The sequence below is a fragment of the Lepidochelys kempii genome, chromosome 1 (assembly GCF_965140285.1).
Source record: "Lepidochelys kempii isolate rLepKem1 chromosome 1, rLepKem1.hap1, whole genome shotgun sequence".
NCBI lineage: Eukaryota > Metazoa > Chordata > Testudines > Cheloniidae > Lepidochelys > Lepidochelys kempii.
In genome coordinates, this window is record NC_136380.1 from 17,422,167 (window position 1) to 17,446,449 (window position 24,283).

Here is a 24,283-nt window from a genome sequence, read left to right on the forward strand (position 1 = left end):
AAATAGTGCCTGATCATGTAATTAAAGACGACCATAAAGTAGATGCATGAGGGGGGCGAATTAAGTTAGCATAAGCAGCCTTAATTCTGGCATTTCCTATCTTTTGATTGCTTGACATTGCTGCCTGGATGGTCTTTTAACGTAGGCTTTTTTTGGGTGTAATACACAGATAAATATAAACTATTTAAGGGCATTTTTAGGTGTTTTCCTGGCTCCCTCTGAGCCCTGTTTTCTTAGCACCCCTGCCCCACCTCTCCTTCCAATATTATCCTTAATAATAATAAGCAATACTCACCTACATTTGCCAAGGGTCTTTCTTGCTGCTTTTTGTTACGCTCAGCAATTCCTGACCTTGTTATATAGAGATTGAAAAAATAAGGGACGTCCCTTGTAATAAGGAACTGTTGGCAACCCTAGCTTCAGTTGGACACTAAGGCAATGCTTGTCCATGCTGACTAAAGCGAGTGTTGACAGAGCAACCCCCAAGGCCAAATACCCTCTCTTCTCTTCCCTTCCCTTGACCAGCAATTCAGCTTGTGATTCCAAGCTATATCCAAATCTCCCAGCTCCCCTTGCCAACAAATTGAGGCAGAAGGCACCTAATCTGGAGCCTCTGCTCTTGCCCACTATTTTGGCTGTCACAGATTCCAGTGAGTGATAAATCAAACAAACTTTAATGCATCCTGCGCTTCCTTTAGAGCTTGCCAAAGGCAGCATCACCTACCACAGGAACACTTTGTTTCAATCCATTACTCCCTTCCCTCCATCCCCCGCTTCCACCAGCCAATCTCTCCAACCACACTACCAGCAACCTAGGTGGGGGGAGGGAAGCCCCTTACAGTATTTCCCACTAAGCTTGTTCTGAGGAATGGCAGAACTGTTTTAGCTGAAATTTTCCAGAACTGTTCAGTGTGAGGCAGACTCCTGGCATGGAAAATTTCAGCCCAGATGGTTAAAGTCTGGCAAAGGTTTATAAACAACTGAAAACAGGGACTTAGAATGGAAAGTGTTGGATAACCTTAATGACAGGTGTCTGCATTGCTTATAAGAGTTTATATTTCAATAGAGGTTTCAATCCATTTGGGGCCCCATTGTGCTGGGCTCTGTACAAATATACAGTAAATGCTCCAGTGGTGATAATGGTAAACAAAAGTGAGTAAACTATCCTTAGCTGGGGAACATGGAGTTTAGTTTGCCCTTGAGTGCACTCCTGAAATGCTCCAGGGCGCTTATAGTCTAAAGAGTAGACAGGTGGATGAAACAAACAGTCAGGGGACAGGAAGGATGGTGAAAATAGGCGGTTTAGCAGCAGGATGATCATTCCTCCCTGCTTTTAGTCTCTCTTACCACAAGATGGTCCGTTCCGTCGTCAGAGCCAGTCCTTGGTCTCTGCATCTCTTCCTCTCACTGTAATACTTTCTGTTGAAACACCATCACTTGTGGATTTCTTACTTTCTACTGCTACCCTGTCCCCATTTCCTACAAACTGAATGCATGCTTGATCCATGGATGTGATTCAGTCGCTGAAGGCATTTAAACTAGGAGCAACAGCTACCTGTCTCTTGTTTAGAGTGTGGACTTAGTGGCAAAACAGTACTGGTGTACTAGGGGGAAAAAATCCAGTGTATTTGCAGAGGACAGTATAAAGCAACTAGCACAAAACAGAAAGGCCATGATCACGGCTCAGTGGCCACATTGTAGGGCCAAGCACATTTGGGAATGACGCAGTCATGCGCGTGCTGGGACTGCCTTGTATGATTTCACAGAGCAAAACAGCCAGCTTCCAGCAAAAGGGAACCGAATGAGCATGGAGATGTTTCCTGGCGTTTGTGCAGTCATGGGGGTAGGTAATAATTTGGATAAGTGGAATGGTTTGGTTGTTAGTTTGCTGGTTAAGAATTCTGGAGACAGGGTTTTGTGTGTGTGTGTCTTTGTGTTTTGGCTTGGCATTTTCCCACTAGTAAGCAGTCACTCTATATTTAGGAGAAAACATTCTCTAGCTCGACCACAAGATATAGGCTGATGCAGGAATTACTGGGTGGAATTCTCTGGACTGTGTTATACAGCAGGTCAGACTAGGTGATCATAATGGTCTCTTCTGGCTGGAAAAATCTATGAAAAAAATGGCTGTCGTCCAGAAAAAATCCACCATTCTAATCTGATTCTGTAATATGGCCAGAAAAGATCACTTGGGTCAAACAGTCTGACACCTTTTCTGTGCAATATATAAAAGTTAGAGATGGAAAAGACCTGTTACGTCTTCTGTGGCAGAGGTGCTCAACCCTTTTTTTGAATCACACCCCACTTTCGGACTTTTTTTAACTTGGAAGCCCCCTCTCTTCCCCTCTCCCTCCACCAATAGTGAGAAGGACACTGCAAAGATCTGTGCCAGGTTGCAAGACCACTGACTCGAAGGCTCACCGTGCCCTCTGAGGAGATTTGACATGACCCCTCTCTTCAGAACCTTTGTTCTCTGGTATATATCTGTGCCATTCCCACTCATGTTTTGCACTGTTATAGCATCATTCATTTTAGGAGCTTAAATGCTTTACAAACATTAATGAATTAAGTCTTGCAATAGACCTGTGAGGTAGGTAGTTATTATTATCCCCATTTTACAAATGAGGAAACGGAGGCACAGAGAGGTTAGGTGTCTTCCTCAGGGTCACACAGGAAGGCTGAAGCAGCACCAGGAACAGACTCCTCCGCTTCTTGCTCCCAGATCTATGCTTTGACCAGTAGAAAACGGTTTAACTCGGCTGTGTCATGTAGACCTGCAGTGCTGGGTAAAAGTTGAAAGGAGGGGTGATCTTCCAGTTAGGGGTGGGGTGGGCTGGGCTGGGATGTAAACAATCTAGATTCAGTTCCCAGCTCTGCTACAGATTTCCTTTATGACCTTGGGCAAGTCGGTTTCTCTACCCTGCGCCTTCAGTTCCTCATTTGTGAAATGAGGATAATTCTTCCTTTCTCCCACCCAGTGTCTGTCTTGTCTGTCTAGACTTATCTCTGCAGGTTGGGGACCGGCTCTTACTGTGTTTGTACAGGTAGCAGCAAGGCACTGTAATAGATTTGTCTTAAAAGACACAGTTATTTCTATCTGTTTGATTAAATAATATTATTCATGGGTTTTCCTGCTCAGTGTTTTCATCCCGTGCCTGGCTACAAATCTGACTTTAATGTGGTTCTGAACTGTTCCAGTGAAATCCTTGTTCTTTCAGCAGGTCTCCCTTCTAATCCCATATATGGTGAGTTCAGGCAGTGACAAATGGCAAACTCCACCTGACTCTGCAGTCTCCATCTCTCGCTCTCTGTCTCCCCGTCACTTTGACTGTATAACACAAAAATGCAGCGTTTCCCTGATGAGCAGCCAGGATTTGCATTATTCTCTTCCAGTAAAGGCTGGCTGGCAGCACTACGGAAAACAGAGAATCCACACAAGCTGGGCAGAATCCCAACATAGGCTGCTGTACCTCAGCGGGAGTATATCCAGCGAGAGCTAGAGAGGGCTCTAAACATTGAAGGTAGGGAGAGAGGAAGCCAAAGAAGCTAAACGTAAACAGAGCTGAACTCAAAAACCTCAGACACCTTGTTCTGTAGTTAGGGCGATGATAAATTATTAGGGAGGGGTTGTTTCTAAGTAAGTTTGTTCATGGCAGGTGCTGCACTGACAGCCCAGGAGACTGAAGTCCCCTCCATCCAAGTACCAGGGCTGCAGCCATGTATCTATTTATCTTAGATACTTATACCCCCCTGTCATAGGGCACACCTGCCCTGTAGCACCCCCTGCTGGCCAAGGATGGTGCTGCAGGCACTCCCTGTCTCAGTTTTCCCTCCCCACATAGGTGGGAGCTGGTGCTATGGCTTAATCCTCTGGTCAAACTTAACCCTTTCCAGCATAGCAAAAGTCCAACTAAAAAATCCCAACAAACAAAAGGGTTCTTCTGCCCTTCCACGGCTTCTTTAAGTTCAACCCACCCTCTGCACCCTGTTCCCAGCCCTTTTCTGGGCTTTCCGCTACTCAGGTATAGAGTACTGGTTCCCCCTGGAGCACCATTCTCCTGCAGCTCCAATTCAGGACTTTCCACACCAGACTGATGCCCTTTTATTGGTGCAGCTGGCTATTGTATCACCAGAGCCCCCATAGTCCTGCCCTTTCAGGCTGGGAAGCAGCTAATTAATTATGCCAGAGGTGGTACTGGCCCCACCTCCCTTTAAAGGGACCAGTCACTCTCTGACACCCCATCACCATTGTATCTGAGCAGAAACATCTGTTAGTCCTGTGTTGATTAGAGGCTGAGTCCACAGAGTTGTTTCCAAATCCCATATTTATAACCGCCCCCCACGAGTTCTGATCAAATGTGCAGAAACTGCAAGACTGCTTGCCTTCAATGGAAATCCTCTGCCTAGTTTCAGAGACAGCTACAGAGCATGTCCAGTAACTACTACACCCCTCCTCTCGGTATCTCTGGGCTCCTCTGAGTTTCCCTGCATGTGTGCAGAGACATGGATTTTAGTTGACTCCTTTGTCTTTCTCCCCACTGCTTGTCTCCCTTTTTTTGGACTTACAAAATGAGCATCAAACGGTGCAGTATAACGTCCACGCAGCGATGCCAATTTACACCAATTGTGGATCTGGCTCAGTCTCTCCACCCCATAATCCACCATGGAGTGTCTTGGTGTGTATGGATCTGTCTGTCTCTCCGTGCCTCATGCAAAGTGTTAAGCACCCTCAAGGTCTATTGAACTTTGGGAGTTGGGAGTTGATGGCGCTCAGCCCCTCTTAGGATCAGGCTCTAAGTATTTTATCTTGCATTTATTCAAAGGACAAATACATGACCATTCGTAGGAAGCTCTGTTTATTCTAGGTGTTTATTTTAGTTGGGTGGTTTTTAAATCTTACAGCCCACCTATTGGTGTCATGCTTGGAATGGAAGATCAAATCCCTCTCCATCTTTCAAAATGCCAGCTTGCTCAGTTTTTTTTTAAATGAGGACAGGGAAGTTGTTTTTAAAGCTACAGCAGCAATCATAGAATATCAGGGTTGGACGAGACCTCAGGAGGTCATCTAGTCCAACCCCCTGCTCAAAGCAGAACCAATCCCCAATTTTTGCCCCAGATCCCAAATGGCCCCCTCAAGGATTGAACTCACAACCCTGGGTTTAGCAGGCCAATGCTCAAACCACTGAGCTGTTTCTTTAGCATGTCTCACCCTGTCCAGTATGGGTGGCGGGTGGCATAGGCAGGGAAAGGCTATGCCTCCCCAAACAGCCTGTCATGGCCAGGGCCGGCTCGACAGTTTTTGCCGCCCCAAGCAGTGGAAAAAAACTGCCGCCGTGGATGGCAAAAGGGAGGAGCTGCCGCCAAATTGCTGCGGCCACGGAAATGCTGCCACCCCACGCACTTGCTTGGAACGCTGGTGCCTGGAGCTGGCCCTGGTCATGGCCCTGTCCACATTCCACCCCTGGGAATTCCCCTGCCTGCTTCCAGTTTCCCGCCCTTTGAGACTAGGGTAGGCAGGCTGGGGCCGGTGCACACAAGGCCTGGGGCTGGGGGCGCTGGGGCCAGCCTCCCACAATGGCGTGTTCACCCGCTGCCCATGCTGTTCAGTCTTGTGTCTTGCTGCCGTCTCCCATTGGATGGCTGGCCATGCTCTCAAACTTCACACGGCCAAAGCTGAACTCCTCAACTTCCCTTCCATGACCTCCTCCTCCATTTCTGCGGACAACACCTCTGTTCTTCCCCTCATCCAAGCCTGCAGCCATGGGCTGTGTTTGATTGCTCCCGCTTCTTTTCCTCTGCGTAGCCAGGACAGAACCAAGTCCTGTGGTTTCATCCCTCACAATGGATGGCTGAGCTACAACCTAGTCACCCCCCACCTCGAATACTGCAGTGTCCTCCTTTCGGGTCCATCTAACACTCTGTCCCCCGCACCTCCATCCATCCAACATGCTGTTGTCACAAAACCAGTTCACTTCAACCATGCCACCTTGCCCTTGGACCTGTTATGGCCTGGGATGTAGGCAGTCTGCCCTAGTAGTCAGAACAAGAGTCAGGTCTAGTGGGTGGAGCAGGCGTCCAGGTTGGGGAAATGAAGCCAAGGGTCAGCCCCAGAGTCAACTGCCAATTACCAGAGCCAGGGGTCAAGCCAGAGTCAGAACCAGGCATTGAAGCTGAGAGTCAGAGCCTAGGTCAGATGCCAAATGCCGGAGCCAGGGGCCAAGCTGGAGGCAGGGTCAGAGAGCACCGATCACTGAGGATTGGAGGCAAGGTGTAAGGGCAGGAGGAGATGCAAGGATCAAGAACAGAGCAGGAGCACAGTGGGAACAGGAGCCAGGAGCAGAGCAGGAGGCAGGCACAAGCAGGGTCCAATGCAGCTACAAGAGGCAAACACCTTGTTGCTCAGACAAGCAGCCAGTTCCTTCTTCTGGCTTAAGGAGCGAGGTTGGACCAATTAGTGGATCGGGTGATCCTCCCATCAGAGCTTCCATGGGTGGTGCCTTGGCTGAGGTTATAGCCCTAGTAGCTTCTCAGCCCGCTCAGTTCCAGTATCCATTGGATGTGGCAGCTGCCTGGTGACTCCTGGGCCTGGGTTCGAGACCCAGAACATCACAGAGTCACTCTCTCCACATTGCACTGCCTCTCAGATTCAAATATCTTGGCCTCACTTTTCAGGCCCTACATCAATGCAGGCCAAGCATAGGCTTCAGAGCAGGTCTCCTTTCGTGCCACTCCACAGCAAGGTGGGTTAGTCTGTGTTTTCTCTCTGCAAGAACTTACTAACACTCCTAAATCATTAACTGCTGATCTGTTAGACGGGGGTAGGGAGGGAGTCTCTCTTTGGAGCAGAGGTACCAGCCTCCCTCTCCTGGTAGCTCCTCTGGCTGGTGACCGTGACCTCTCTCTGGTGTACTGGCTGGGAGACACAAAGGAGGAAGTTCCTCACGCAGTCAGAGGGCTGAGGAAGAGGCATGGATCCATGGAAGGCACCCATAGATGTTTTCCCCACAGGATCAGGGGAACAGTGGGTGGCACGGGAGGCGGCTGGTGGGGGAATGGCACATATCCCGCAATGGGGGGAGGGTAGTTCTGAGAGTGCAGGGCTTGAATATCCATATTCCCCCTCAGGGTACCCCAACAGTGCCTGAAATGCTTGTGCTTACATGGGACAGGTTAACATCCTCAGCATGGATGCCATTGTGCTATTTCTTCTGAGGGTCATATCTAGGGTTGCCAGGCATCTGGTTTTTGACCAGAACACGTGGTCGAAAAGGGACCCTGTCAGCTCTGGTCAGCACTGCTGACCAGGCCGTTAAAAGTCCAGTTGGTGGGGCTGGCAGGCTCCATACCTGGCTTCGGGCAGCTCCCGGAAGTGGCGACATGTCCCTGCGGTTCTTAGGTGCAGGGGCAGCCAAGGGGGCTCCATGCACTGCCCCTGCCCTGTGCACCAGCTCCGCAGCTCCCATTGGCTGGGAACCGCAGCCAATGGAAGCTACGAGGGCAGCACCTATCCATGGAGGGAGCGCATACCACGCAGAGCCACCTGGCCACCCCTATGCCTTGGAGATGAGGGACATGTCTCTGCTTCTGGGGAGCCCCCCAAGGTAAGTGCCACCTGGAGGCTACACCCCTCATCTCCTCCCGCAGCCAAACTCCCTTCCACAGCCTGCACCCCCTCCCACACCCCTGCCCTAGCCCTGAGCCCCCTCCCGCACCAAAAATCCCTCCCAGAGCCTGCACACACACACCCCGCAACCCTGCCTCAGCTTGGATCCCCCTCTCACATCCTGAAACCCTCATTTCTGGCCCCACCCCAGAGCCCACACCCCCAGCTGGAGCCCTCACCCCACCTGCATCTCAAACACCTGCCCCAGCTCGGTAAAAATGAGCGAATGAGTAAGAGTAGGGGACAGTGAGCAACAGAGGGAGGGGGAATGGAGTGAGCAGGGGGTGGGGCCCCAGAGAAGGGGTAGGGCTTTGGAGAAGGGGCAGGGCAAGGGTGTTCTGTTTTCTGCAATTACACACTTGGCAACTCTAGTCACCCCGGTGCGTCAGCCACTGCTAAAGCCCCAGGACTGGCTACAATGGGAACTGTTTGTCAGCATCTCTTGGACCCTGTACTGCAGAGAGCGAAAGAAGCTTCATCTTAGTTCAGGTGGTAGAGGCCCATATTTCCGGAGCAGGGAGATCTGGGTTCTTTCCCTGCTGTGACGCTCCAAGTGGCCGCAGTGCCTGGCACAGAGACAACAAGTAGCCATGGATTTGTTATGGTATTATTCCTAACAAAACAAATGGGAGGAAATGAGATCGCAGAATCCAAGACCAAGCGCAGAATCACATGTGACAGATCTGCAGCTAACAGGCCCTCGCTCAGTCTTGTGCTGAGATTTTTCCAGGCTGACAGCTAGAGACGGGGAGTGAGTCACTGCAAGCTGTACAGGGGAGTTGCGATGATGATCTGGAACAGTCGGTCTGCAGGAATGAATAGAAAATGGCCTCCAATTGTGAGGGCTGGGAGTCTGTGTGAACTCAAAAAGAGTATAAGAGTCTCTAAAATTGGGAGTGTTTTCACCTCTGTCATCCCAGGCCGCTCCTTAAAATTCATATCTGGCAATTTAATCATCTGACACACCCAAAAAGACCGACAGATATCTTTAGCCACAATAAAGACACTTCAGCACAATAACCAGAGCCAGGCACCTCTAGGGGGTAGAAATGACACGAGATCGTCCGTGTTGTCCAGGGAGTAGATGTTGATAGTCATGCAGATTACAGCAGTGTAAATTGTTTGCAGAGCTCTCCAATTCTTGGATCTGGCCGAGCTGTGCTTGCTGCAGGACCCAGGTCACTTTCACAGCTGCCTCATCTTGGGGCCAACTTGGCTCCTGGCAAGAGACACCTCAAGGCTGCTCTTAGTTGCAGCTGGCTGTCCACAGCCCAAAGGGGCTGTTACAGCACCCACGGATTGCTGAAGTGCAGTGGTGCTCTGGCCACGCCCCTTTCCCCAAACCAAACCCCCTTACACCAGGAGCAGGGGAAGGTTTACATAGTGCCAGTTTTACACTCTGCCAGAGGAATCCGCAGGGAACTGATTAAGCCAGCTTTATGGCCCTGCTCTAGTGATACAAATGGGCCCTGTCTAATCTGAGGATCATCCCTGTATCTCAGAATCAGCTCTGAGTTGTGTCTTTATTGCTTGATTGTCACCCTGCCTATTAGTCCTCTAATAGGACTCTCGACATGTAATATTAAAGATTAACATGGGAGGGTGAGGAGTGGGAGCCAGGGAAGGCACACAGGCTCAAATTTTACAATCTGGCAACGCTGCTCCAAAATCGAGAATTAGGCACCTAAATAAAAGTGGCTGGATTTTCAGAAGTGCTGAGCACCCAATCCCATCCCCGCTGAAGCCAGCAGGAGCCATGGGTGCTCAGAAGCTTTGGGTGGTAAAGTAAAACTGGACTAACATGCTGCTGTTTCACACTGTTTCAGAGTCTAAAAGGTGAAATGGACAAGATACTAGAAGCTGTGATGATGTCTTCCTACCCCAACAATGTGAAACAAGGGCTAGTGAGACGCGTCATAGAGGCAATAAAGCAGCCCATGGACAGCGAACAGTGCTGGTCCATGCTAGAACTCTCCACCAAGCTGTACCTCATGGGTGACACCAAGTTTAAGAGAGAGATCGGCAAAGAGGTTTTGGAAGTTTACGGCCACTACCACCCGGAGGAGTTTGAGGAGTTCTTCAATGTCCGATTCCTCCTGAGTCTCCTCCAGGAAGGTTACGGGCCTGCGGGGAAAAGGAGCCTTTACGTATTAGATTATATCCACCTGGGACTGCAGTTCATCTTGGAGAGCCCATCAGCTAGTGACATTTTCAGCTTGCTGAGGATTGAAGTGCTCCGCAAAGTCTGCGAGCGGCCTGGGCCCAAGCAGTGTGCTAAGATCAGTAAGCTCTTATCCCAGCATCCTCAGTGTGTTCCCACAGGCAAACACCAGACTTTGTTTTGCCAGCAGCTAATACGGTGCATTGGGCAGTTCCAGTGCATCTCAGAAGGAGAAGATGACATCATGGAGTTTCTAGACCACGTGAACAAAGTGAGCGGACTGTTACAGAAGATCTGGAGAGCTCAGACTTCCTCCATTCTGCCATCCTTGAAGGAGCTTTTCACTATCATTTCTTCGACAGGTAAAAACAGTACAGTGTGTTTTCAGCCGTGTGCTACTAATGAAATAGAATGTCTTACATCAGGGGCTGGCAACCTTCAGCACGCTTCCTGCAGCTCCCATTGGCCAGGAACAGCGAATCGTGGTGACTGGGAGCTGTGGGCGGTTGTGTCTGTGGACGGTCAACATAAACAAAATGTCTCGTGGCCCACCAGCGGATTACCCTGATGGGCTGCGTGCCGAAGGTTGCTGACCCCTATCTTACATTTTACACTGTCCGAAAAGATCTGGCATTTCAGGAACGTAATAAAACAGATACACAGTTGCACAGGCGATAATAAATAGGAAAGGGATCATCTGCTACTGAAATGCAACAGTAAGTCCACAGCAACCCTACCCAATCGTTTAGGCCAGGAAGTGAAGAATATATTATACAGTTGAGACTGCAGAGGAAACTTAGGCAGAATTTTAATTACGCAAGCTGAAATTTGACCAGCGTGCTGGTGTAAACCAGTGATATAGCGTCCAACTCAACTGCAGGCAAAGCCAGTGGAAAGATTGCCATTGACTACAGTGGGAGGTAGAGTGAGTCTTTAAAACATTTGATGATGTCTCCCTCTAGTGGCCAACCTCAGTGGGTCTGCTACTTACTGATGGCTAACGATGTTACTCCTTCAGTTCAAGTGGGAAGGGCTTGTGCTTTCAGTGCTGAAGCTGTCTGGCTTTAGCCCTAAATTCCATCTCCAGTGTTCTCTGTGATGTCCATTAAGCCATGCTATGTGGTAGAAGTGATTGCTCAGTGCTTGTGGCCCCCACTGAGTTGTTACAAAAGCACTTGGGGGAGAATTTCAAAGGGTAGTGGGGCTCCCAATTCCCTGTTGGCAGTAAATGCCCATTCTCCACTCCCACAAACTCCAGTGCGAGCTGGGCATCTCTCTGCCCTGGGTGCTTTGGAACCTCACCCTTGGCCTTGTGCCTTGAAGCATGCCCCAGGGGTGTGAATATCCTGGATCATCCTGTGATGGGGCCCCCCTGGGGTGTAACCTGGAACTGGGGTACTGCTGAGCCCTCTGTTTTACCAATCTTGGTTCCCTCTCACACTGTGACATTGTGACAAGCTACAAAGCCCCCCAAGCTTGCCCTCACACAAACATTCACAGGCAGGGGGCACACCCAGCTGTGTTCATGAATGCTCTGCCAGTCACTGCATGAACCAACAATAGAGAGGCTCCAGCCAAAATACCCCCAGTTCCCCAGCCTAAGACCCCAGAGCTGTACCGTCCTGCCCTGGTCAAAAGCCTGACCAGTATGAATTTATTACCCAGTCTGCCCCACCCTTGATGTGAAGAGGACTATGCACAAGCCTTTGTTAATTGAGGGTTTTCCCTACACTTCAAGCAAACCACACTGTTTTGGGTAAAAAATATAAAATAGATGTATTAACTACAGAAAGATAGATTTCAAGTGCTTATAAGTGATAGCAAACAGATCAAAGACGGTTACCTAAGAAATAAACACTAGATGGGATTTCAGTCAAGCAGTGTCTTACCCTGTTAGATAGTATAAACAATCCAGTAAGCTTCCATGCACAGGCAGGCTTCCTTCTTCCCTGCCTGGGACCCCCCTTCCCCAGTTCAGTCTTTGTTCCACAGATGTTTCCAGGTGTTCTCTGGTGTGGGAATTGAGTCCCCGTGGTGATGTCACTTCCTCCTTTTATAGTTTCTTCCATATCGCGGGAACCCCTTTGTTCCAAGCCAAGTTCCCAGCCAGTTTGTGGAAAAATACATGTACAAAAATTGCGTTCAGTATCATGTGATCTGGTCACAAGCCCTTGCGTGCTCCCGATGAGTTATGGCGGCCATTGTTCACAGGATGACTGAAGCGTCCCCAGGACAGTTCATCAGATGAAGATTAGCTTTTCTCATGGCTCATTGTCTTTGTTGATGGGCCATTCAACTTGAATAGGCCATTCACAGTGTGCTCACAGACTGTATGTAAAGCTTTATGAGTATTACCCAGGTACAACCACATTTAAAATACAAATACATAGTTAATATTCATAACGCCAGATAAAAAAATGATACATTATATAAATATGGTTTGCTGAATATCATTATCCTAACTTTTCCATAGACACCTCACAAGGCATATCTTGTACAAGATGCATCATAATCATATTACTACGGTGAATATGAGGTGCAGAGTGTCACACGTCCCATTGGAGGTTATAGAGAACGAGTAGTGTAAAGCAAGCATAGAAAGAGAATTTGCTTGCATAGGGATCTAGGGGTTGGGACCATATAGCCAGCTGTTAGAAAAGCAATAGCACACTCCAGGGGCTAGCATTCACCTGCCCCTCTTTCAGCTATGTGCCTCACAAAGCACCCAGGGTGTCTGCCACAACCGCGTGCCTTGTGTGCCGTTAAGAACATAGGAACTGCCATCCCAGAACAGATCAGTGTTGAGTCGATGGAGCTATGCTGATTTAGACTAGCTGATGAGCTAGCCCTTTGTGTAGCTAGAAAGGATCCGACCTTTGCCATAGAGACAGGATAATGTAAATCGGATTTCCCAGCGACTACCAGCTTTAATGCTGTCCGTTCTTACTAATATCTTGCAGAGGAGCAGGAAGCTCCATCGAATGCCTTGGCCAGCGTGGTCCAATACGTTCCACTAGAGCTCATGGATGGTGTCATAAGAAACCTAACCAACGATGACAGCATAACGGATATGCAGATGATGACGGCGATCAGTAGGTAGGAGATGTGGGGAGGTACCGGTTGCTGAACATCCTGGAAGGATTCTTGCTGTGCCTCAGGCCAGAGAAAGACCTGCCCAATAGCTACATTCAACCCTTCCTAGCAATTTCATCCCAGGACTCAGGTTTAGGAGCAGAATGCTCTTTGCTGGTATCCTAGTGTGGTACAGCCCTAGTGTGGAGGTTTGAGGGGTTTGGGGACAGGAGAATTTTGCTATCCCTCCTCACTACCCTCCAACCATGCAGGACTCTGGGAGTAAGACCAAGATTTTCACCAGGGACTTGTGATTTTTAGGTTCCCCACGTGAGACCCCTTAAAAGGGCCTGATTTTCAGAAAGTGCTGAGAACCTGCCCTCTGAAAATCAAGTCCCTTTAAGGTGTCTCAAGCTGGGCACCTGAAGTGGAGTCCCTCAAAATCACTAGGCACTTTTGAAAATCTTGGCTAAGGTGAGTGCAACTGCCGGTGCTTTGGATCTTTATTTAACTGCGTGACACATCCCTTGAATGCCTGGCTGTGAAAATGGCTTCAGCCTGACCTCAGAGCTGCTGTTTTCCCTACGGGGGCTATCAGGAGGGTCTGGGCAGCACAGCTGGCACTTCTGGAGCAGCCGTTCCCTTCTACCCAAGCTCCTGCGAAAGTCACAGCTATAGAACAGGGAGCTCCACATACTTGGAAAGCCTGGAGCACGGAGGAACTACAGAAGGCGGTGGGCTGGTTAGTGATCAGTTGGTGACATAGCTCAGGTACTGTGTAGCACCCAGATCCTACCCCGATGGATGCATTAGAACTACCTAGCTTGAGAGAGGTTATAAAGGGACACCAAAGTTGTACTGTCTCCCATTTCCTGCCTGCAGTTGAGCTCCTGCTGACCCCGGCCAGCATACAAGAGTGCTTGTCTGGTCTGTCAGATTCTCTCTCTAATTGATGTCCAGCATTCACTCAGGGTCCCAGCTTTGCAGTATCTGGGCTATATGGTATCTGCCTATATCCGGGCAAGTTGACTAAATAGCAGTTGCACAAGGGGGGGGAAAAAATCAATCTTCCTAGCTGTGTATATTCCTGAAATGGATTCCAGGCTCCCTTCAGCCAAAGTCTGTATGTAGCATAAGGCTTACAGCAGCCAAGGCTGAAAAGAACAAAGGGTAGAACTTCCCTGTATGTTGCCTGGACATGCTTTTAACTCTAGTTTGCAGATTACATGGTAGGATTTAGCAGAGCTATCTCTTTTGGTTGATCCAGTAGTCGAATGAAGGAGGGGCTGGATGGGTAAAATGCCAGAGGACCTTTTTCTCCTGCAGGACAGTGGTACGGATGTGTCCTAACTTGATGAAATGGAAATTAGCTGTAATCTAATGGTGCTTGGCTGCCGTCTAATGGTGATCGGTGGTGGTCTCAGTGCAGATTTTGGCATCACACAAGAGGTAGCCGCCTTGTTAACAGACTCAGTGGAGATGCCAAGGAGTGAATGAGCTGTGGAGGCTTTGATCCCTAATCGCTTCAGCACCCGTTAACCCGGGGGCGGGGCTACTCAGGGAGAACAAGGGTTTAAAGAGCCAGCTCCTAAGTGACCAGAGGAGGTAGAGAACAGGGGCAGCTAACAGGGCTGAATGAACATCAGGCATTCTAGAGGTGGTCCTTCAAGGTCAGGCTTGGGATAGAGTCTCCTCTCTGAGGTCACCAGCCTCCTCTGCAGGCCTGTGTCCAAGTCCCAAAACTCCTCCCTGTCCCAGGTTCCTTGAGCAGGCTTGGCCTAGGAGAGTCTTCATCCTCTGGGCTCCTCAGAGAGGCTACTTCCTGCTTTCCTTTGATACCCACATTCACCTTGTCCTTCAGGTTGTGTGTGTGCTCTCATGAGTCCAAGTACAAACAATCCTCCATAAAGGGCAGGCTGAGCCGGTTCCCTTAAGTGGAGCTGGTCTTCTCCCTGGCTCCCTATGCAGAGCATTAATCCCTTCCCTACCTGTTTTAGAGCCGCGTGCGTCCATCCCATCCCAGGCTACATGTTGGGAGCTAGCACTGTTCACTGGCATAGCCGTTATACCTGGACTGTGGAGAAATAAGAGGCTTCCACATATACGTCCCTTCCACCAGCACAAAATTATCTTTGACTTGCTGGGGTGGGGTTTGTTTTCATAAAATCTAAAGTGATCCAAGTCAAAGCGCGTCTGTATTTCAGTGCCGTTTCCAATCACCATGGTCTTTTCTTTCTTTTCATGGGGAGCTAATCCCAGATGCCGCTGTGGACTCTAATCGATAATTCCACTAAGAGCATCTGCTTCCAAAAATAGCCGTCGCAAAATCAATTGCCTCTTTCCTTTAAAATCCTCTGTTACGATGAATGATTACTCATTGTTACCGAAGCATTAAGCAGAGCTTGTGAAATGTCATTAGGCTCACTTAGGAGCCAGCGGAAGTTTTGGTGGACTGTTTATAAATTGATGGCACTCCAGAGAGCTTCATTAACATCATTCTTTCTTCGAAATGGAATTACTTTGAAAGTCACATAGAGGGTTTTTATTTTTGTGCATGGAACCATCTAGCTCAACACATAGCAAATATAGTAATAGTTTACATGTGTATACAGCCCCTTTCATCTCAGAATGCTCTAGAAACTACATACATAGCAAAATCTTTCCGTGATGGGTGAAGGCAGCCACCTCTGGGGTGGGAAGGTTGTAGCTAGGGGATAATCAGCACACAGTACAATAGCAAAGTTGGAGTGAGGAATGGTATATTTTGGCCAAGGACATTGGAGAGAAATGCCTCTTACAAAAATTGTCCTTGGATCTTCATTACCTGTAAGGACTTTTGTTCCTCTGGTTATACAATGCAGTTCAGTGGATCATTTCTATCTCTGTCCACATAAGTGTTTCTTTGTGGCTGCCTTTCAGTGGCATTATATTTATTCCATCTGTAAAATGTGGTTCACGATACTGACTTCCTCTGTAAAGTGCTTTGAGATCTACTGATGAAAAGTGCTGTCTAAGGGTATGTCTATACTACGAAATTAGGTCAAATTTATAGAAGTCGGTTTTATAGAAAGCGTTTTTATACAGTCAGTTGTGTGTGTCCCCACACAAATGCTCTAAGTGCATGTAGTCGGCGGAGTGTGTCCACAGTACCGAGGCAACCGTTGACTTCCAGAGCGTTGCACTGTGGGTAGCTATCCCACAGTTCACACAGTCTCCGCCACCCATTTGAATTCTGGGTAGAAATTCCAATGCCTGATGGGGCAAAAACATTGTCGCGAGTGGTTCTGGGTACATATCGTCAGGCCCCCCTTCCCTCCCTCCCTCCCTCCGTGAAAGCAACGGCAGACAAATCGTTTCGTTCCTTTTTTCCTGGGTTACCCATGCAGACGCCATACCATGGCAAGCATGGAGCCTGCTCAGCTCACCGTCACCGTATGTCTCCTGGGTGCTGGCAGACACGGTACTGCATTGCTACACAGCAGCAGCTCATTGCCTTTTGGCAGCATATGGTGCAGTATGACTGGTAGCCATCATCGCCGTACTCCTGGGTGCTCTTTTAGCCGACCTCGGTGAGGTCAGTCAGGGGCACCTGGGCAGACATGGGAGTGACTCAGCCAGATCATTTCCCTTTTTAAGTTTCGTCTCATGGAGATTCAGTCCTGCCGGCAGTCGTACTGCACCATCTTCTGGTGAGCAGCCAGGAGTCGACTATATGGCCAGCAGTCATACTGCACCGTCTTCTGCTGAGCACCCAGGAGATGACGATGGCTAGCAGTCGTACTTCACCATCTGCTGCCAGCAAGATGTATAAAGATAGATGAAGTGGATCAAAACAAGAAATAGACCAGATTTGTTTTGTATTCATTTTCTCCCCCCTCCCTCCCTCCCTCCCTCCGTGAAATCAACGGCCTGCTAAACCCAGGGTTTTGAGCTCTATCCTTGAGGGGGCTGTTCCGTTTCTCCTTGGTGCAAAGCCACCCCCTTTGTTGATTTTAATTCCCTGTAAGCCAACCCTGTAAGCCATGTCGTCAGTCGCCCCTCCCTCCGTCAGAGCAACGGCAGACAATCGTTTTGTGCCTTTTTTTCAGCGCAGACGCCATAGCACTGGGAACATGGAGCCCACTCAGATCACCGTGGCTGTTATGAACTCTATAAACACTGTGCGCGTTATCCAGCAGGATATGCAGCACTACAACCTGCAAGAAAAGTGAAACCAGGCGAGGAGGCGGCGACTGCAGCGTGGTGACGAGAGTGATGAGGACATGGACATAGACTTCTCATAAAGTACGGGCCCCTGCAATGTGCCCATCATGGTGTCAGTTGGGCAGGTTCATGGCGTGGAACACTGATTCTGGGCCCAGGAAACAAGCACAGACTGGTGGGACCGCATCGTGTTGCAGGTCTGGGATGATTCCCAGTGGCTGCGAAACTTTCGCATGTGTAAGGGCACTTCAATGGAACTTTGTGATTTGCTTTCCCCTGCCCTGAAGCGCATGAATACCAAGATGAGAGCAGCCCTCACAGTTGAGAAGCGAGTGGCGATAGCCCTGTGGAAGCTTGCAACGCCAGACAGCTACCGGTCAGTTGGGAATCAATTTGGAGTGGGCAAATCTACCATGGGGGCCGCTGTGATGCAAGTAGCCAACGCAATTACTGAGCTGCTGATATCAAAGGTAGTGACTCTGGGAAATGTGCAGGTCATAGTGGATGGCTTTGCTGCAATGGGATTCCCTAACTGTGGTGGGGCCATAGACGGAACCCATATCCCTGTCTTGGCACCAAGACATCAAGCCAGCGAGTACATAAACCGCAAGGGGTACTTTTCGATAGTGCTGCAAGCACTGGTGGATCACAAGGGACGTTTCACCAACATCAACGTGGGATAGCTGGGAAAGGTACATGACGCTCACATCTTCAGGAACTCTGGTCTGTTTCAACAGCTGCAGTAAGGGACTTACTTTCCAGACCAGAAAATAACCTTTGGGGATGTTGAAATGCTTATAGAAAAGGAGGACTTGTGGCACCTTAGAGACTAACCAGTTTATTTGAGCATAAGCTTTCATGACCTACAGCTCACATACTAACACGGCTGTTACTCTGAAACCTGTCGAAATGCTTATATTATCCTTGGGGACCCAGCCTACCCCTTAACGCTAGGGCTCATGAAGCCGTACACAGGCAGCCTGGACAGTAGTCAGGAGCTGTTCAACTACAGGCTGAACAAGTGCAGAATGGTGGTAGAATGTGCATTTGGACATTTAAAGGCGCGCTGGTGCAGTTTACTGAGTCATTTAGACCTCAGCGAAACGAATATTCCCATTGTTATTACTGCTTGCTATGCGCTCCATAATATCTGTGAGAGTAAGGGGGAGACATTTATGGCAGGTCGGGAGGTTGAGGCAAATCGCCTGGCCGCTGGTTACGCGCAGCCAGACACCAGGGCGGTTAGAAGAGCACAGGAGGGCGTGGTACGCACCAGAGAAGCTTTGAAAACCAGTTTCATGACTGGCCAGGCTACTGTGTGAAAATTCTGTTTGTTTCTCCTTGATGAAACCCCCCGCCCCTTGGTTCACTCTACTTCCCTGTAAGCTAACCACCCTCCCCACCTCCCTTTGATCACCGCTTGCAGAGGCAATAAAGTCATTGTTGCTTCACATTCATGCATTCTTTATTTATTCATCACACAAATAGGGGGATAACTGCCAAGGTAGCCCGGTAGGGATGGTGGAGGAGGGAAGCACCAGGTGGGGTGGTGAAGGAGGGAAGAACAAGGCCACATAGCACTTTAAAACTTATTGAATGCCAGCCTTCTGTTGCTTGGGCAATCCTCTGGGGCGGAGTGGCTGGGTGGCTGGAGGCCCCCCCCACCGCGTTCTTGGGCGTCTGGGTGAGGAGGCTATGGAACTTGGGGAGGAGGCGGTTGGTTACACAAGGGCTGTAGCGGTGGTCTGTGGTCCTGCTGCCTTTCCTGCGGCTCAACCATACGCTGGAGCATATGAATTTGATCCTCCAGCAGCTTGAGCATTGACTCCTGCCTTCTTGCAGCAAGCTGATGCCACCTACCATCTTCAGCCCACCACCTCTCCTCACGGTCATATTGTGTTTTCCTGCACTCTGAGATTGTCTGCTTCCACATATTTTGCTGTGCTCTGTCAGCGTGGGAGGACAGCATGAGGTCAGAGAACATTTCATCGCGAGTGCTTTTTTTTCGCCTTCTAATCTTCACTAGCCTCTGGGAAGGAGATGATAGTGGGAGCGTTGAAACATTTGCGGAAGGAAAAAAAGGGAGAGTAGTATTTAAAAAGACACATTTTATAGAACAATGGGTACACTCTTTCACGGTAAACCTTACTGTTAACATTACATAGCACATGTGCTTTCATTACAAGGTCGCATTTTGCCTCTTACTGAGGATATGCCGGTTTGGTGTGAGAGATCACTCACGCAGGGCCGGGCAACAGAATTCGGCTTGCAGGCAGCCATGGTAAGCCACAGTCTTTTGGCTTCTTTAACTTTCACAACATGTGGGAATGGCTTCAAACAGCAGCGCCCTCATTTCCCATACGAAGTAGCCATTGCGTTGGCCATTTAAAATGGGTTGGCAATTTAAAAGGAGGGGCTGTGATTTCCGGTTAACGTGCAGCAGAAACCCAACTAGCCCCCCCCCACACACACACATGCACACAACCAATTCTCTGGGATGATGGCTTCACCCCTCCCACCACCGCGTGGCTAACAGCAGGGAAGATTTCTGTTTAGCCACAGGCAAACAGCCCATCAGGAACGGGCACCTCTGAATGTCCGCTTACTAAAACCACCCTATTTCAATCAAGTGACAATGAATGATATCACTCTCCTGAGGGTAACACAGAGAGATAAAGAATGGATGTTGTTTGAATGCCAGCAAACACTGGGACCATACACTGCAATGCTTTGTTCTGCAATGATTCCTAACTATGTGCTACTGGCCTGGCGTGGTAAAGTGTCCTACTATGGAGGATGGAATAAGGCTGCCCTCCCCAGAAACCTTTTGCAAAGGCTTTGGGAGTACATCCAGAAGAGCTTTATGGAGATGTCCCTTGAGGATTTCCACTCCATTCCCAGACACGTTAACAGACTTTTCCAGTAGCTGTACTGGCCGCGAATGCCAGAGCAAATTAATCATTAAACACGCTTGCTTTTAAACCATGTATAATATTTACAAAGGTACACTTATCAGAGGTCCCTTCTCCGCCTTCAGGGTCCGGGAGCCCACCTTGGGTGGGTTCGGGGGGTACTGGCTCCAGGTCCAGGGTGATAAACAGATCCTGGCTGTTGGGGAAACTGGTTTCTCTGCTTCCTTGCTGTGAGCTATCTACAACCTCCTCCTCATCATCATCTCGCTCACCCCAAAACCCACTTCCATGTTGCCTCCAACTCCTTGGACGGACTCAAAGCACAGGGTTCGGGTAGTGGTGGCTGCACCCCCTAGAATGGCATGCAGCTCATCATAGAAGTGGCATGTCTGGGGCTCTGAACTGGAGCGTCTGTTTGCCTCTGTTTTTTTGGTAGGCTTGCCTGAGCTCCTTAATTTTCACGCAGCACTGCTGCGGGTCCCTGTTATAACCTCTGTCCCCTTCATGCCACTGGAGATTTTTTCAAATATTTTGGCATTTTGTCTTTTCGAACGGAGTTCTGCCAGCACGGATTCGTCTCCCTATACAGCTATCAGATCCCCTACCTCCCATTTGGTCCATGGTGGAGCTCTTCGGCAATTCTGGGACTGCATGGTTTCCTGTGCTGATGGGCTCTGCATGGTGACCTGTGCAGGTGAGCTCGCCATGCTGGCCAAACAGGAAATGAGATTCAAAAGTTCACTGGCCTTTTCCTGTCTACCTGGCCAGTGCATCTGAGTTGAGAACGCTGTCCAGAGGGGTCACAACTGAGCACTCTGGGATAGCTCCTGGAGATCAATACTGTCGAATTGCATCCACAGTACCCCAAATTCGACCCGACAAGGCCGATTTCAGCGCTAATCCCCTCGTTGGGGGAGGAGTAAAGAAATCAATTTTAAGAGCCCTTTAAGTCGAAAAAAAGGCTTCGTCATGTGTACGGGTGCAGGGTTAAATGGAGGTAATGCTGCTAAATTCAACCTAAACTCGTATTGTAGACCAGGCCTAAGAGCTAGGTGGAGTTCTATGTAGAGCTGGCTGAAACTTAGAATTTCTGGTTGGCGGGAAATTTCAAAAAATTTCATTTCAGAACCACAGACACATGGTGTTCTGAGACAAAATGTGTTCCTGTGGGACCTGTGGCCACTGACTGAAATTTACATGATTCTGCTCCCTTTCACCGCTGCTCAAGTGGGGTCTCTCAGGGTTTTTTTGGCTCCAGGTTGTGACTATGGGGACAGAGCCCAGTTAGAGCTGGGGCTTCTGTGCTTCTCAGCTCCATGGCAGGAAGCCAGGAAACTCTGCCATGGTGGGGCTGTCCCAGAGCTGTGAAACCTGGAAACCTGGACTCCCCATCACCTGCCAGGAACCTATGCAGGGTTCCATCGGAAACCTGCCTGTGATTGGATGAAAGCTCATTGAACCCGAGATGGTTTCACGAACACACACAAATGATGATAAAATATTTCCATTAATAATAATCTAAATTTACAAATAGGCAAAGCAAGAAAAATGCTTCCTGAGAATTTATTAGTTTGATTTAACGATATTTGTACTGTATACTTCGACACGTGATATTGACCATTGATGTTTTAATACTAACAATTGTAAAGCTTCAACATTTTGAATCTCAACAGATACTGTCATTAAATAATTAGTCTGTGCCGCACATAATTTTCTGCAACTATACAAAATGAAATAGATAAAAATAGAAAAAAATGCTTCAAGAAAAACATCAATATTATCTGTCGACGTTATAATAAAAAATAATGAAATTCCGCCAAGCCCAACTGTAAGCTGATCCTAAACTCATTGAAACCCAGCACAGGAAAAATGTCCTTACTGTAAGAACAGTAGGACAGTGGAACAGACGCCTAGGGAGGTTGTGGACGCTCCTTCATTGGAGGTTTTCAAAAGGAGGCTGGAGAGCCATCTGTCTGGATGGTTTAGACACAACGAATCCTGCATCTTGACAGAAGATTAAACTAGATGATCCTTTCTCACCCTGCGGTTCTATGATTCTATACGATCACCACTGTAAAGACTCCCCATCCACTTTAATAGGTTTTGGATCAGGCCTTCTTACCAGCTATGTAGTGCTGACTGAATTACCAAAATCCTAATCCAGCAGTCACTGGTCTTGGTGTAAAACATGGGATGATTTATTTGGGGCAGTTTCTTCTTGGGTTGTCCCAAGCTCCTGGATAGGATTTTGGAGGGGACGGGGTTGTCCGAGACATCATGGATTTTATAATGCATATTTTAAGTCATTATTCCACATATTTGTTTTCCATTGTAGGATGATTGACTGGGTCTCTTGGCCCCTAGGGAAGAACATAGACAAATGGATCATCGCTCTACTGAAGGGTTTGGCTGCAGTGAAAAAGTTCAGCATCTTGATTGAAGTCACTCTTTTGAAAATTGAAAAGGTCAGTGTGCCCTTCAGACATGGCTGCAGTCAGAGTCTCTCCTTCCCCTTTAGTACTGGAGCTTCTCTGTCCTGCCTTTTGATCAAATTTGACTGAGACCTATATTGACATTAGTTCTGCAACCAGGTGATTAAAGGGCTCATCGTAGAATTGGATATTTGGTGCATTGGAGCTGTGCTAGTGGCTTGTACCCACTGGAGTTTGCACCCACCTTATCTTACTATCTACAGAACTGGTAGACTGGAGTCTGCCTTGTAAGGCTTTCTAGCTAGCAGTTCTTCCCTCCATATACAATGGATCTATAGAACTGGGAGGCAGAGCTGCCTAGTAATTAGAGCAGGAGACTGCGAGTCAGAAGCTCATTGTCTGATTCTCATTGGCTCAACGTGTTTCCTCAGACAAGACAATTACAGCCACCTCTAAAGTGACTATGGATTTTGGATACCTCATTGTTGAGGGGCCCAACTTGAGACACTTAAGACCTGATTTTCAGAAGTGCCAAGCATCCGTATTTGCTATTGATGTTAACTGTTGTGGTGGATGCCCAGCGCAGTATGAAAATCAGGCCCTGGGTGTCTCAAGCTGGGTACCCAAAATCAATGGCCACTTTATAAAATATTACCCCTGCATCTCTCTGCCTCAGTCTCCCCATTTGTATGATGGGGGACTGTGACGGGCTTGGTCACAGAGACCCCCTTGGAACTGTCACCTGATGTGCTGAGACTACCTTTGTAACTCCCTTTTCCCTGCCAGCTTGGGACTTCAGAACCCTGTCTTGTTGAGCCAGACATGCTAGCCTGATGCAAATACAGACCCAGGGTCTGAACCACATCCTCAAAGCTGCAGACTTAACTGAAAATGTCTTAGTAAGTACTCCTGTCTTCAGCACCCAGACACCCAGCTTCCAATGGGATGCAAATCCCAAATAAATCTGTTTTACTCTGTATAAAGCGTATACATGGTAAACTTATAAATTGTTCGCCCTCTATAATACTGATGGAGAGATATGCACAGCTGTTTGCTCCCCCAGCTATTAATCACTTACTCTGGATTAATTAATAAACAAAAGTGAGTTTATTAAGTATAAAAAGTAGAATTTAAGTTGTTTCAAGTAATAACAGACAGAACAAAGCGAGTTACCACGCAAAATAAAAGAAAACACGCAAGTCTAAGCCTAATACATTAAGAAACTGAGTACAAGTAAATCTCACCCTCAGAGATGTTCCAATAAGTTTCTTTCACAGACTAGACTCCTTCCTTGTCTGGGCCCAATCCTTTCCCCAGTACAGACCTTGTTAGTTCCAGCAGGTAGTTTACATGAAAAGCAGGGGTCCACATGACTGGGTATGTTCCACCCCCTTTTATAGCTTTGGGACAAGGCGGGAATCGTTTATTTCTTTCTGGGTTCCCACCCCTCCTTCTAAATGCAAAATCACCAGGTTTAAGATGGATTCCAGTATTATTTGACATGGTCATATGTCCTGTGAAACCCCTAGTCTCCATTCTTCCAAGGCTGGCCAGCACGTACCCAGGAAGTTTTGCAAGTAAACAGAGCCATTTACAACCAATTGTCCTAGTTGATGGGAGCCATCAAGATTCTGAGCCACCATTAATGGCCCACACTTTGCATAATTACAATAGGACTTCAGAGTAATACTTCATATTTCTAGTTTTAGGATACAAGAATGATACATACATACAAATAGGATGACCATACTCAGTAGATTATAAGCTTTGTAATGATACTTTACAAGAGACCTTTGCATAAAGCATACTCCAGTTACATCATATTCACACTCTCATAAGC

At 48.3% G+C, this 24,283-nt stretch overlaps 1 protein-coding gene across 1 annotated transcript in view; it reads left to right on the top strand.

The window, feature by feature from the left end:
• Positions 1-24,283, top strand: part of USP35 (ubiquitin specific peptidase 35) — a 68,145-nt gene that overhangs the window by 17,129 nt on the left and 26,733 nt on the right. Inside the window, exons 2-4 of the mRNA XM_073335655.2 lie at positions 9,490-10,186; positions 12,785-12,920; positions 22,347-22,476. Coding sequence (XP_073191756.1) covers positions 9,505-10,186; positions 12,785-12,920; positions 22,347-22,476 — 948 coding nt within the window. The 5' untranslated portion in view covers positions 9,490-9,504. The remainder of the gene's footprint in view (positions 1-9,489; positions 10,187-12,784; positions 12,921-22,346; positions 22,477-24,283) is intronic.